At 42.5% G+C, this 16,309-nt stretch overlaps 1 protein-coding gene across 5 annotated transcripts in view; it reads left to right on the forward strand.

Annotated features, from left to right (window-relative positions):
* lama5 (laminin, alpha 5) overlaps positions 1–16,309 on the forward strand; it is a 348,173-nt gene that overhangs the window by 86,494 nt on the left and 245,370 nt on the right. For all 5 annotated transcript variants that reach the window (XM_061273125.1, XM_061273122.1, XM_061273123.1 and 2 more), the window contains 4 exons: positions 2,367–2,485; positions 2,543–2,633; positions 13,182–13,316; positions 13,403–13,462. In XM_061273125.1, the coding sequence (XP_061129109.1) occupies positions 2,367–2,485; positions 2,543–2,633; positions 13,182–13,316; positions 13,403–13,462 (405 nt within the window). The remainder of the gene's footprint in view (positions 1–2,366; positions 2,486–2,542; positions 2,634–13,181; positions 13,317–13,402; positions 13,463–16,309) is intronic.

A 16,309-nucleotide genomic window follows, 5' to 3' on the forward strand; every position in this document is an offset into this window, starting at 1 on the left:
TGCTAAAAATACCCCTGAGAATACACAGAAAAAGTTAGGCTAATAAAATATTGTATGCCACATACTCTTTGCAATGTGTTCACATACTCGTCATTGCTTTTTGGTGCAATTAATGAGTTTTCCGATTGTGTGATTGGTCATTGAACGTCCACTGAACTCCAAAGTACAGGCGCCAAGCCATGGAGCAATAAGTGTCCCGACAGTGGTAGAGTGTCCGCCCTGAGACTGGAAGGTTGTGGGTTCAAACCCCGGCCGGGTCATACCAAAGACTATAAAAATGGGACCCATTGGAATTGGGGGGGTGAGATCACCAAATGATTCTCTAGCGCGGCACCGCTGCTGCTCACTACTCCCCTCTCCCCCAGGGGATGGATCAAAATCACACGGGGATGGGTTAAATGCAGAGGACAAATTTCACCACACCCAGATGTGTGTGTGACGATCATTGGGACTTTAACTTTTTAACTTAAAGTTTAACTTTAACTGCTCTGCCTCTCTCACCACGGACAACTCCAGAGTGGAATAAAGTCCAACCCCTCTCAAGAAAACTGGTACCAGAGCCAAAAGTGTGTGTCGAAGCGAGTCCAACTGTCTCGTCTGAACATCTGAGCTTCCGACTCGGGCTCCTTCCCTGCCAGAGAGCTGACATTCCATTTTCCTAGAGCTAGCTTCTCTAGCTGGGGATCAGACCAGAAATGTACCGCCTTTAACGGAGCACACCTTTGGCTCCTTCCACAGGTGGTGAGCCCATGGGAGGGGGACCCACGTCCTTTCGGGCTGAGCCCGGCCGGGCCCCATGGGTGCAGGCCTGTCCACCAGGCGCTTTCTAACACCTTCAGGCCTGGATCTAGATGGAGACCCTGGTGACCCGTTTCCGGGCAAGGGAAAAGCAGAGCCTTTATTTTACTCGTCATAAGGGATCAAGTCCTATTTTAACATGTGTAAAAAAAATAGGCTTTGCACAATCAGCATTTTGGTGTCAATCAACGAGTTTAAAAAGAAAAGATCACAGATCCGAAGAAATTGCAATTGAAATTGGGGAATTGGGACAAGCCCAGCCATATATTGCATATAATTGATCCCCATTGTAATGTCTTGGGAGAAAAGTTAAACCCTCAGAATTGACCCCAACTCATTTAAAAATGCAGAAAAATCTGAAAAGAAATCTGACGGTGTACAGTATGCCGAGAAACCTTGGATTATTGAAAATGATATTAGAAAGTACAGTGGAGTCTCGGTTTTCTAACCTCCCGGTTCTTGAACAAATCGGTATTCGAACAAAAAATTCGAGATTTCTTTGCTTCGGATGTCAGACGAAATTCGGTTGTCGAACCTCGCGAGATGACCTGAGAGGAACCGCATGCCAACTGACTCCGTTCGTTATTCCGTTCTCGTTACTCTGAGGATTGCATCAACTCTAATCATGCCTCCAAAGGAAGTAAGTGGGAGCAGTAAATTCATCCTAAAACACAAAGACGCTCCGAAAGCAATGCGACACTGAGCACCTGGCGCGCTGCGGTTGCGCAATCGGACCAAATTAAGCTCCCTGCCCACTGAGGTCCACTTAAATTTTGGAAGGTACATAAGGACATTAAAATATTTTCTAAATTTCAGCTCTGTCACAATAATGCGACCAGCGCGGTGCAGTTGCACGGTCGGCAGCGCACAACGGTTGCGCGCTCGGCGGTGCACTGCAATTGCGCGATCGGACAAATCTAAGCTCCCTGCGCACTGATGTCCACTTAAATTTTGGAAAGTACAGCAGGACTTCAAAAATATTTTTTAAATTTCAGCGACGGGTCTGTCACAATAATGCGACCAGGGCGGTGCAGTTGTGCGGTCGGCGACGCGCTACGGTTGCACGTTCGACGGTGCGCTGCAGTTGCGCAATTGGACAAAACTGCGCGAATGAAAAAATTGCTTAAAAAAAATTGCTTTTTTGGGGAGCTTGGAACGGATTCATTTTTGTCCCATTATTTGTGATGGGAAAATATGATCCGGAATTCGAACAATTCACTTCTCGAACAGCCTTCTGGAACAGATTGTGTTCGAAAACCGAGGCTCCACTGTAATTAGAAGTAATAAATACGTAAATAGCAAGTAAGTTGCAGTAATGGTAGTCATGGTAATTGTTCTAATCAGCAAATTATGACATTACAATCAAGCACAGTTTCACTTAAGATGCTAAATATCTGCCAATCCGTTGGTAATATGTAAAAGAAGAACAACAAATGCAACACAACAACACAAACCAAGAATGTTCATTTTGCCCATTGGCAGCAGCATATACATGTATACTAAGGCTGTTATTTTGAAGACCACCACACATGCTTTGAGTTGACAAAATAAGTCTTCAATCTTTGCAGCATGCAACTGTCACCGCCATTCATTTGATTGCTTCTACGACACTGACGTGGATCAGCGGCACGGGAGCCTCGACATCCGAGGAGAGTACAGAGGGGGCGGAGTCTGCCTCAACTGTCAGGTGAGTCATGTTTATTTGCACGCCACAAAGTTTTTTCCAATCTTGGTTCTATCGTAGCATCACACCACTGGGGTCAACTGTGAGCGCTGTATCCTTGGCTACTACAAAGCGCCGGACACAACCATTGACTCACCACGAGCTTGCGCACGTAAGTCACATGATCCCATCTTGACTGGTGCCAGCTATTTATTATCAATCTATAAATCTAACCCAGTGGATTTCTGATGTCAATTCAACATCAATCAGACATATTGATGTTGAATTGAAATTAGTTGCCCCCTGGTAATTACTGTATTTTTTTCTACTAAAAAAAGAAAAGGAAAAAAATATTGCTTTGCAGTATGTCATAAAATTGAGGGGGGAATTTATATTACACAAACCAAGACTCAAAATGTTGAGCTTGGAGTTGGACCCAAAATCCCTTATCGCCCCCTCGTGAATGAGTTATTCTTACATTCAAAACTTTTAACTATGGAAATGTATTTTTACTGTGTTATTGTAGACTATAAGTCTGTACTATTAGTCGATCCAGTCAAGAAAATGCATCATGAACAAAAAAAATATATACACAGTATGTGTGGTTCATGTATCCGAGGTACACTCCAATAAGTAGCCCAGTGCTTACAAATAAAGTGCTTACAAAGAACTGATTGCTTTATAACATCAAAAGCGTATTAATGCGAGCGGATCGCAGGCCAACATCTTAAAAAATACACACCAGACAAACAGAGCATGTGTGTGTATTAGGGGTGTAACGATTAATCGATACACATCGATTAATCGATATAATGCTCTAAGATTTATTGGCATCGATGCTAAACGTAAACATTGATTTATATCGCCGTGTTTGACCTCGGACATTAGACGCGACTTATTTTGAAATCCAGTTCATTGTTGCTTGCTTCCTCTTTCCGGGAGCAGCGCGCAGCGAGTTGTGTTGTGAGCAGAGCCGGCACGTGAAAGGGGAGCCGACAACTACGCGGCTCCTGGGCTGGTGCTATGGCTAGTGTCCAAGAAGACGAGGAAATTTGCTCCCCTTTGGGCTTCAAGTCATTCGTTTGGAAGCACTTTGTAATTTCCTAAATAAAGAGTTTGCAGTACCTTGTTGGTTTTGTGTATGATTTGTTGTAAATCAGGATATTGTTCTAAATCGATCGTCGAGCACTATATCGTGATGTATCGTGAATGAATCACAGCAGGCTTTACGATATCGGCAAATATCGTATCGTGGTTCTTTGTATCGATATGATATCGTATCGTGACAAAACCCGCGATTTACACCCCTAGTGTGTATATATACAGGACTGTCTCAGAAAATTAGAATATTGTGATAAAGTTCTTTATCTTCTGTAATGCAATTAAAAAACAGAAATGTCATACATTCTGGGTTCATTACAACCCAACTGAAATATTGCAAGCCTTTTATTATTTTAATATTGCTGATTATGGCATACAGTTTAAGAAAACTGAAATATCCCATCTCAAAATATTAGAATATCATGAGAAAGTATACTAATAGGGTATTCAACTAATCACTTGAATCGTCTAATTAACTCGAAACACCTGCAAGGGTTTCCTGGGCCTTGAAAAACACTCAGCTTGGTTCAGTAAACTAAATCACAAGTATGGGGAAGACTGCTGATCTGAATGCTGTCCAGAGGACCATCATTGACAAGCTGAGCAAGAGCAAGAGCAAGATTTTCGCATAGTGCAGTTTCAAAGCACATCTACAAAAAGTCTGTTGGAAGGGGGAAATGTGGCAGGAAACGCTGCACAACCAAGAGAGATGACTGCAGCCTTAACAGCATTGTGAAGAAGAGTTGCTTCCATAATTTGAGGGAGCTTCAAAGACAGTGGACTGAAGCTGGAGTCTATGTATCAACAGACACTGTTCACGGACGTGTCCGAGAAATGGGCTACAATAGCCTTATTCCCATCGTCAAGCCACTTCTGAACTCAAGACAACAGAAGAAGCGTCTGACTTGGGCTATGGAAAAGAAGCACTGGACAGTTCCAGAGTGGTCCAAAGTCCTCCTTTCAGACGATAGCAAGTTTTGTATTTCATTTAGAAGTCTAGGTGCCAGAGTCTGGAGAAAGGCTGGAGAGAAGCAAAATCCAAGTTGCTTGAAATCCAGTGTGAAGTTCCCACAGTAAGCGATGGTTTGGGGAGCCATGTCAGCTGCTGGTGTTGGACCACTGTGTTTCACCAAGTCCAGAGTAAATGCAGATTTTAGAGCACTACATGCTTCCGTCTGCTGAAAAGCTCTATGGAGATGGTGATTTCATTTTCCAGCATGATCTGGCACCTGCCCACAGTGCCAAGACCACCAGTAAATGGTGTACTGACCATGGCATTACTGTCCTCGATTGGCCTGCAGATTCCCCTGACCTGAACCCCATAGATAATTTGTGGGGTATTGTGAAGAAGCTGAAAGACACCAGACCCAACAATGCAAATGAGCTAAAGGCCGCTATTGAAGCATCCTGGGCATCCATAACACCTCAGCAATGCCACAGGCTGATTGCCTCCATGCCACGCTGCATTGATGCAGTAATCCGTGCAAAATGATTCCCAACCAAGTACCGAGTGCATCAATGGACATTTTCAAATGTTTGGTTTTGTTTTGTTGTTTTAAATCTTGTTTTTATACTTGGTCTGAGGAAATATTCAAATTTTTTGAGATAGGATTTTTGAGTTTTCTTAAACTGTAAGCCATACTCAGCAATATTAAAATTATAAAAGGCTTGCAATATTTCACTTGTAATGAATCCAGAATGTATGACATTTTTGTTTTTTTAATTGCATTACAGAAAATAAAGAACTTTATCACAATATTCAAATTGTCTGAGACAGTCCTGTGTATGTAAGTATATATATATATATATATATATATATATATATATATATATACCCGCGATATATATATGATGAAAATTACAGGCATCTCTCATCTTGCAAGTGGGAGAACTTGCACAATTGGTGGCTGACTAAATACTTTTTTGCCCCACTGTATATATATACATATATATATATACGGATATATATATATATATATATATATATATATATATATATATATATATATATATATATATATATATATATATAGGTACTGTATTTTTGGGACTATACGTAAATCACGTTTTTTTTCATAGTTTGGGTGGGGGGGCGACTTATACTGAGGAGCGACATATGTGAAATTTTTCACAAATTTTCAAAATTAAAAAAAACCCCAAATAAATAAAAAAGTGAAACCGCAATAAACGAACCGCGATGTAGCAAGGGGATTACTGTAATTTGAATGTGACGTCAGCGGCGTGGCAGTTGTTTACATAAAGGACAAAGATTCGATCACGGGATGACGAAGATGACGAAGGGCCCCACGTACTACTGGCATCATTAGCGGCTTTGTTTGTAAGTGACACGGAGGACGAAGAGTTTGAAGGATTTAATGATTTGGAGTGACACACAAGGTTTGAAAAACTATTATGGCTTTTACGCACGCCCGGTCCCACTCTACGGAGCGTTCTTTCACCTCCGTGGATGGAAGTCGGGGGCCGGCGCTCGGCCGGGTGGCTGTCCGGGGAAGGTGGAAGGGGCTCGGACATGGCTTTTACGAACGACCGGTCCTATTCTGCGGAGCTCTCTTTCACCTCTGTGGATGGAAGTCGGGGTCCGGCGCGCGGCCGGGTGGCTGTCCGGGGACGGTGGATGGGGCTCGGTCATGGCTTTTACGCACGCCCGGTCCTATTGTATAGAGCTCTCATCCACCTCCGTGGCTGGAAGTTCCACCTCCGGGGATGGAAGTCCACGCCGCCACACGCCTGGAAGTCGACGCCGTTCCTTGGGGCCGTGTGGTGGTGAACTATTTATGTTATAGTTATTTTCGTGTAGCAACGTGTATATGTTTTTATCGTTACAGTTCAGTGGTTGTTGGCTCATTGAACTCTTCTTTTGTTAAATAAAGAGCCGTTTGCCAAACCCACGTCTTTCCTTGTACTTTAACGCTATAATATAGTTATATATTAGATCTGTGGAATAACGACGAGGCTGACGTCAGGGCGCACGCGCGGAGTTGTTGACAAAGGACGAGGAATTTGATCGATGGATTTAATGATTTGGAGTGACACAGATGGTTTGATAAAATTATTGCTTATATAATAGTTATTTTATATATAATTTTTATATCGTTATATGGACCTGTGGAATATTTTGAAGTGCAACCGCCGTCAGTGGCGAGCACCCGGCCGGCATTGTTGACATAAAGGACGATCGAAGTATTTAATGAATTGGAGTGACACAAATGGTTTTATAAACGTGTTATTTATTTACGTTACGTTAGCATACCTATCGTTTAGCCCAGGGGTGGGCAAACTTTTTGACTCGCGGGCCGGACTGGGTTCTAAATTTGGACCGGAGGGCCGAACCAGGAGCAGATGGACGTAGGCTTTGTGTGAAGTCATATAAGCGACCTGTAAAGGTCATTGCATAAAAGATTTTGGCCTTTAGTAGGTAGTAAAGCATGGATATTCCAAACAAGTTTTTTGAAAACAAATGCATTTATTAACAGCATTAAATTTTTTTTAATAATAATTCACTAAAAAACTGCTGATTCTCATAAAATACGACACTGTTATTATGAATAACAGTCTCCATCACTTCAGTGCCTGCAGGTCAGATTAATGAAAGATGTTTATCTTATGAGATCACATCAAACGGCAAACATTCTGACCAAATATATCATCTTGAAGAATCGGTGAAAGCATACATCCAAATAAAGTCATCAAAACAGCAACACGGTGAGGGGTATCTGAAAATCAGAGCAGAGTTTTAACTCACAAACACTTGGTAACAGAGGTGAGGAAACGGGAAACACTTCCTTAAAGTAAGCCTTAAGAACTTTACAGGTTAAGATTAGTCGCAAATAGGTGGTGCATCAATGTCCTTGAGCATCCTGCATTGTTTGAAAATGAGAATGGTCGCTAGTTTCAATCCCTGCTATGTGTACAAATCATATTCAAAATGCATTTTTTTACAATAAACTTGAGAGCCTCCCGTTCATTTTCAGTGGGAACAGTGTTGTTGGTCTCCCTTTTTTGCTAGTGCGTCATAGTCTGGAGTAAAATTTGTTGTGGCAATTCTTAGGAGAGATCCGAGGTGTTGGTCCGTTTACCTCGATCTGTGATGGGTTGATGTTGATGTGGCTGAACGTCACGTCGCGTACGTCGAGCCAAATTGGCCACTCTCTTTTAAACGCTCGGCACTGCTTTTCCTTGGGCGACTCATTTTAATGGAAGGATTCCAGGGGAAGGTTTGTGGGCGGCTTTAGCGCAAAACTGCATCTGAAAGCTCAGCGCGCGAATTACAAGAATGCAGATGTCACAGCCCACGATCTAAATTCGGGACTGATACGAATAGAGCGAGAGTGCGCCATGTCCGTACTACTGAGTACGTACACGCACTTGTGAGTGTGCGCCAAGCTTTCTGACACGGCTTCCGGTAGTGAATGCGCAGGCGAGCGCTTCGCCATCTACTGGGGAAACGCAGTCATTGCAGGCAAAATGACCAAAAAAAAAAAAGTTTAATAATACAATTTGTTCAGGGTCGGCGGGCCGGATTAAACGGTCCCGTGGGCCGGATGTGGCCCGCGGGCCGTAGTTTGCCCACCCCTGGTTTAGCCTCTTGTTGCTTGTTCATGTCTGTTCTTGGTGTTGGATTTTGTCAAATAAATTTCACACAAAATGCGACTTATACTCCGGAGCGACTTATATATGTTTCGTTTTTTCACGTTATTGTGCATTTTATGGCTAATGCGACCTACATATATTCCGGAGCGACTTTTAGTCCGAAAAATACAGTACACTGCAACTATGAGAGACTAAAGGAAAAAAAAATCCGGAAAATCACATTGTCTGATTTTTAAGGAATTTATTTGCGAATTGTGGTGGAAAATAAGTACCGTAAATTCCGGACTATAAGCCGCGACCTTTTTCCAAAATTTTGAACCCTGCGGCTTATAGTCAGGTGCGGTTTATATGAGGATTTTTTTGTGATTTTTGTGATGACTTGATCACTTCAAGATTTAAGAGTTTTTTTATTCGCCATGTATGAGCGTGCCAAACAAGGAATTTTACATTTAGGTGGCTAACAACACTCAGGACGTGTGAAAAATGGCAAAAAAAATAAAAAATAAATTTCACTTTTATACACTGCGGTATCTTGAAGAAAAAAACAACAACAAAAATACTATTTTGAAACACTACTATGGCTGCTGCTTATTCTGGCTGTGTTGCTTGTGACTAGGGGTGTAAATCGCGGGTTTTGTCACGATACGATATATCGATACAAAGACGCACGATACAATATTTGCCGATATCTTAAAGCCTGCTGTGATTCATTCATGATACATCACGATATAGTGCTCTACGATCGATATAGAACAATATCCTGATTTATAACAATTCATACGCAAAATCAACAAGGTACTGCAAACTCTTTATTTAGGAAATTACAAAGTGCTTCCAAACGAATGACTTGAAGCCCAAAGGCGAGCGAATTTCCTCGTCTTCTTGGACACTAGCCATAGCATCAGCCCAGGAGCCGCGTAGGTGTCGGCTCCCCTTTCACGTGCCTGCTCTGCTCACAACACAACACGCCGCGCACTGCTCCCGGAAAGAGGAAGCAAGCAACAATGAACTGGATTTCAAAATAAAGTCCCGTCTAATGTCCGAGGTCAAAAACGGGCGATATAGATCGATGTTTACGTTTAGCATCGATGCCAACAAATCGTAAAGCGATTAATCGATGTGTATCGATGAATCGTTACACCCCTACTTGTGACTATTATGAGCTTTAGTAGGAATGCACGCTAGGTGACCTGCGTCAAAGGGCTCTAAACCCTTTCTCTTACTCTGCCATGTGACTCAGAGATTACACGAAGCAGTGGCGCTGTTTGGACCATCTGCATTGTATTAAAACCCAATCAATCAGCATTTAAATTAAATTCTTCTGACATTTTGCTCATCAAAAATGAGTTGTAATGAACGTGAAATTTTAATGCATTTTATTCAGAAGGTTACTTTGAACCCCGAGGCTTAAATGGCGGCGCGGGGTATTTGTGGATTTTTACGGCCTCCATGGGGCGCTCTCGCTGGAAGCAAGTCGCTCTTGCTTCTTCTTCTTCTTATTATTTCTTCTTTGTTTGTCAGCGAGACAGACGAAGAAGAAATAATAAGAAGAAATAATGCGCCGAAGAAGACGTGCTGGTTTGTGTTTTGAACATTTCGCGCATCACGCACACACCCTCATGAAAAACACACGGAGAAATGCATTTGATGCAGCTTTTAAGTTAAAAGCAATCGATTTGGCTGTCAAATAGGGAAATAGAGCTTAAATGGCGGCGCGGCGTATTTATGGATTTTTACGGCCTCCGGGGCGCTCTAGCAGGAAGCAAGAGCGAGACAGACGAAGAAGACGTGCTAGTTTGTCAAGACGGTTGCGTCACCCTTTTCTTTATTTCGTGGTCCCGTCTACTATGAAGCTATACGTGTCGCTCGCTAGTTTAATGTAATTTAGCGCTTCGTGCATGAATAAAATTACCATGAACAGACCCTCATCATACTCGAAGAAATGCATAAAAGCGACAACGAAAGAGAGACTGAGAAAGTGTGAGGCGAAGGATATCTAACGCTATTCCAATCGGACGCTGAGGAGGAAGGCTTCGATGGTTTCACCTTTGCGCAGGAGGAAGATGAAGACGATGAAGCTCTTTTTTTACTTTTACTGGTATGTTTTTTAACGAGCCCTGTTGGTGCTGTACTACCGTGTTGCTGCTGTGTTACCGCCGCGTCTCAGTGTTTTTTACCGGGTATGTTTTTTTTTAATCCAGCCCTATTAATCTTGTGTTACTTCCGTGTTGCTGAGGTTTTACTGCCGCGGCACGGGCAGTGTTTGGAAAGAAATGTTAAACACGTTACATCGATTGAGGTGACACAGGAAGAGAGGGGCGACGCGAACAGAAACTATGGCAACCTAGACACATAGCAAAACTGGGGACGAGACATGACGAATCTCCTTCAAAATAAAACTTGAAATCACCTTTCTTCTTGTTTGTTGTCAATCGCGCATCGCATTCAGCCATCCTGCCCAACACACTTAGTCAGTAAAATTCATAATTGACAACACATCGTTTGATGCGATGGTGCAATCCTTGATGGTGTGTTATTGTCAAATATTGTTTGTTTTTTGATCCCCATCGCGGACCGGACGTCATACGGAAGCAGTATGACTGCGCATGCGCACTATGGATCCGATGCGCAGAACGGATGCGCAAGACACGTCAGCTATATAAAGAGCGAGAGTTGTTTTCTTCCTATTAGTTTCAATTCACAGTTTAATTAGCAGTTTCAATCAGCAAATAACAAAATGCGTATTACAGGTAATATTTTATTTCACAACACTTTGCCTTGTTCCTTTCGTCTCTGCTGTTCACTTCAAACACGCTCCATACGACCGCAATGCTCTCGTATCAGACGCTTGCTCGATCACCTGCTCGTTTGCTGTGTGTCACAATGTACCCTACACAAATCCGAAACATTTGTTGCGGCTCCGAGTCACGACGAGGGGCAAGTTTTGGTTTCCGAGGGTGTTTTTATTCCTCTTCAACGTCTCTCCCATACAGAGCCGCCTTTTTCACGTCCGCACACCTTTTTCACATGTCCGCACGGATCGCGGTGGTGCCTTTACGGGCAGTCGGAGAAATCAACGCCAACAAAAAAAAATACATCCAGTCTATTTAAGACCATACCAAAGACTATAAAAATGGGACCCATTGCCTCCCTGCGTGTGTGACGATCATTGGGACTTAAAAAAAAAAAAAAAAAAAAAAAAAACCATTTTTTTTAAAAAATTGCGTGCGTATTATACATGGGTACAGGCTTTTTTCCAGCATCAACATGCCATTTTTAGGGTGCATATTATACATGGGGGCGCATTATACATGGAAAAAAACTGTAATTAAGAAACATATGGACAGTATATACACAATACACAATATACAGTGGAGATAAACAAATTATTAGATAAAAAAATAGTGCAAAAAAGCAGGTAAAAAGAGTATGAGGTAGACAGATATTGCACATATTTTCTGTAAGTCTTCACAAGGTTTTCACACACCGTTGCTAGTATTTTGGCCCAATCCTCCATGCAGATCTCCTCGAGAACAGTGATGTTTCAGGGCTGTCGCTGGGCAACACAGACTTTCAACTCCCAACGATTTTCCATGGGGTTGAGATCTGGAGACTGGCTTGGCCACTCTAAGACCTTGAAATGCTTCTTACGAAGTCACTCCTTTGTTGCCCGGGCGGTGTGTTTGGCATCATTGTCATGTTGAAAGACCCAGCCACGTTTCATCTTCAATTCCCTTGCTGATGGAAGTTGGTTTTCACTCAAAATCTCATGATACATGGGCCCGTTCATTCTTTCCTTGAGGCGGATCAGTCGTCCTGATCCCCTCGCAGAAAAACAGCCCCAAAGCATGATGTTTCCACCCCCATGCTTCACAGTATGTATGGTTTTCTTTGAATGCAACTCTGCATTCTTATTCCTCCAAACACAACGAGTTGAGTTGTTACCAAAGAGTTGTATTTGGGTTAATCAGATCATATGACATTCTCCCAATCCTCTTCTGGATCATCCAAATGCTGTCTAGCAAACATCTGTCGGGCCTGGACATGTACTGGCTTAAGCAGGGAGGCACGTCTCGAACTGCAGGATTTGAGTCCCTGGGAGCGTAGTGTTACTGATGGAAGTCTTTGTTAATTTGGTCCCACCTATCTTCAGGTCATTCACTAGGTTCCCCCCGTATGGTTCTGGCAATTTGTTTACCGTTCTTGAGATCATTTTGACCACACAGCGTGAGCCCCAGATCAAGGGAGATTATCAGTGGTCTTGTATAGCTTTACTTTTCTAATAATTGCTCCCCCAGTTGATTTCTTCACACCGAACTGCTGACCTATTGGAGATTCAGTCTTCCCAGCCTGGTGCACATCTACAATTTTGTTTCTGGTGTACTTTGACAGCTTTTTGGTCTTGGCCGTTGTAGCCCAGCGACAGCCCCAAAACCTCACTGTTCTCGAGGAGATCTGCATGGAGGAATGGGCCAAAATACCAGCAAGGGTGTGTGAAAACCCTGTGAAGACTAACAGAAAACGTTTGACCTCTACCATTTCCAACAAAGAGTATATAACAAAGTATTAATATGAACTTTTGTTGTTGACCAAATACTTATTTTCCACCATCATTTGCCCTGAACCGGTTGCCAGCCAATCGTAGGGCACACAGAGACAAACAACCATTCGCACTCGCACTCACACCTAGGGACAATTTGGAGTCTTCAGTCGGCCTACCGAGCATGTTTTTGGGATGTGGGAGGAAACCGGGATGTGGGAGGAAACCGGAGTGGCCGGAGAAACCCCACGCGGGCCTGGGGAGAACATGCAAACTCCACACAGGGAGGGCCGGAGGTGGAATCGAACCCGCACCCTCCTAACTGTGAGGCGGATTTGCTACCCAGTGCGTCACCGAGCCGCCTGGCTTCAGATCTATCACTGTTAAATCAACCTTTCCATCAATAAACTATCTATTCTATATCATGGTGTTTATGCATGAATGTGTATGTGGATGTGCACTTGTCAGCCTGTGACTGTGAGTCATTGTTCATGGATGGGACGTGTGAGGACATGACAGGACGTTGCTTCTGCAAAGAAAACTACGCTGGCGACAACTGCGAACAATGTGCTGACGGCTTTGTCAACTTCCCAGATTGTTACCGTAAGTCTGCCCTTGTGATTTAACAACGAATGCTATCAGTTGCTCATGTCTTTCTGTCTTTCTATCTCTATTTCTCTCTCAAACAGCTTTCCCCACCTACCCTAGTAACAACAACGGTGAGGCCAAACCAGCCGGAGAGATCATTAGTAAGTATTTTATTCATAAATAATATACCTACAAAGCATATCTGTGCATGTCTTCAACTTGTGCAGTCGGATGGATTATCTGGTTAAAGCAGAAACACTTACTAATACAAATTTTGACATATTTACAAACTCTATTTAAGGGCAATGACCTTTTGTATATGTAGAAAAGGTTTTATATATTTGAGTCTCGCTTCGCTAACAATAGATAGGAGCAAAATTGTTTGATTTTGTTCATTTTCTGATCGAATTGCCGTTTTTTTTTTCGCTGATTGACACAAAAAAACCCTGATCATGTAAACCACAGGTTTCAAACTCAAGGCTCGGGGGACAGACACGGCCCACCACATCATTTTATGTGGCCCGCGAAGACAAATTGTGCATCAAATTTGTGTCATTACTAGAATTGCAAATTGTCTTCACTTTTAATATCTTTTTTTTAATATTTGACCAGTTTTTACTATTATATATATATAAACTATTAATATAAGATGCCCTAGTGTCCATGTCCCAAAAGAACCAAGTAGCAGCAGCAAGGAGGTTCATAGCCAAAAAAGCCAGCCATCGTATACACTCATGTCACATAACTCATTATGAATAGGGTGCGAACGGAAACAAATTGCCATGGCTCATAGGTTTCAAAAACCAGCAAACTTGAAATAGCATATTGAGCTAAGCTGAAAGTTTATTGTCAAGGGTTTGTGATATACTAATTAGACAACAAATGCTATAACATACATACATTTAGTTTATTAGTGTAATACCTAGTAATGTGCTAGCGCTAACTGATCTTATTTACTGTTACGTATTTTTATTATTATTGCCATATACATCATTTACATGTTACACTAATTATTTTATAGCCAGTTTGGTCAATTTTCATGTATGGCACTCCCACATTCCTGCATAAAAGTTAGGATGCACACTTAGCTTCCATGAAAGGTTAACTGTACTGTTAATTGAAATGTATATGCTCTCTTGTACACATGGCACTTTAATCTACCGTATTTTCTGGGCTACAAGTCGCTCTGGAGTACAAGTCGCACCAGCCATAAAATGCATATTAAAGAAAATAAAAACAGATACGTATAAGTTGCTCCGGAGTACAAGTCGCATTTTTGGGAGAACTTTATTTGACAAAATCCAACACCAAGAACAGACATGAACAGGCAACAACAGAGTAAACGATACAGTATGCTAACGTTACATAAACACAAACGAGGAGCTGAGAATGTGCCTGGTGTAACATTAACAGTTATTCAAATAACTATAACATAAATAACACGTTTCTCAAACCGTCCGTGCCACTTCAAATCGTTAAATCCATCAAAATCTTCGTCCTTTGTGTAAACGATGCCGCTTCTGACCTCGGAAGTGCATGCAGTGCCGACGTCGGACTCGTCGTCAGTTGCAGTTCAAATTATTTCACAGGGCTATATAACTATATATAAAGTATATATCAAATAACTTTAACATAAATAACAATTTTATCGAACCATCCGTATCACTCCAAATCATTAAATCCATTGAAATTGTCATCCTCTGTGTCACTTAAAAAAAATAAAAAACACCGCTGCTGACTCCAGAAGTACATGCGCCGCTGACGTCAGACTCATCATCAGTTGCGGCTCCAATTATTCCACAGATCTATATAACTATATTGTAGCGTTACCAATGTACCAGGAAAGTTTGGTAACCGGCTCTTTATTTCACAAAACAAGAGTTCAACATACGAGCCAACACACAGTAGCCTCACACAGTAGCCTCACTCTGACACAGCGCCCCGGATCTCTCTTCCTGTCTCCTCCCCCCTGCTGCCTTCACGGTCTCCCTAGGCAATCAGAAACAACTGAACTCTAACAATATACAAGTTGTTACACTAAATAAACTATTTATCAAATAACTATAACATAAATACCTTCACGGTCTCCCTAGGCATACAGAAAGAACTGAACTCTAACAATATACAAGTTGTTACACTAAATAAACTATTTATCAAATAACTATAACGTAAATAACAAGTTTATCCAACCATCCCTGTCACTCCAAATCATTAAAGCCATCGAAATCTTCGTCCTCTGTGTCAATATCTGTCCTCTGTGTTATAAACAACTCCTGACTCCGGAAGTCAGTGAATGGATTCAGACTCATTGTCAGTTGCGGTTCCAATTATTCCACAGGCCTAGTGCGACCTCATGCGGTTTGAAGTGGAAATAACATGTGAAGTGATCAACTATACAGTCAAACCTCGGTATTTGAACGTCCCGGTTCTCGAACAAATCGGAATTCGAACAAAAAATTCGAGATTTTTTTTGCTTTGGTTGTTGAACAAAATTCGGAAGTCGAACCTCGCGAGATGAGCCCGAAGGACCTGAGAAAACCCGACCGCACGGCCCGGATGCCGACTGACTCCGTTGTTATTGTATTTTCGTTACTTTGAGGATTGGATTAACCCCTAATCATGCCTCCAAAGAAAGCAAGGGCAGAAGATCGAACAAAGAGTGAGCGGGGTGACTCACATCACTCACAATCGTGGTCGCCTTGCGGGTAAGATGGGAGGTGTAAATGTCTTTCAAGGAGGGGAGTGAAGCACCAATAATCTTACCAGCCATGTTCACTACGCGCTGGAGGGCCTTCATGTTGTAGTCAGGGCAGCTACCACCCCAAACAGCAATACAACTGGAGAGGACGCTCTCAATGGTGCCACGGTAAAATGTAGTCATGACGGCCGGAGGAGCACACGCTCGCCTGAGTTTCCGCAGGAAGTACAGGCGGCGCTGGGCCTTCTTCGCCAGTGATGCTGTGTTGGTAGACCAGGGGAGATCCTCACTGATGTGCACCCCCAGGAAC

Source organism: Syngnathus typhle, linkage group LG2 (assembly GCF_033458585.1).
Source record: "Syngnathus typhle isolate RoL2023-S1 ecotype Sweden linkage group LG2, RoL_Styp_1.0, whole genome shotgun sequence".
NCBI lineage: Eukaryota > Metazoa > Chordata > Actinopteri > Syngnathiformes > Syngnathidae > Syngnathus > Syngnathus typhle.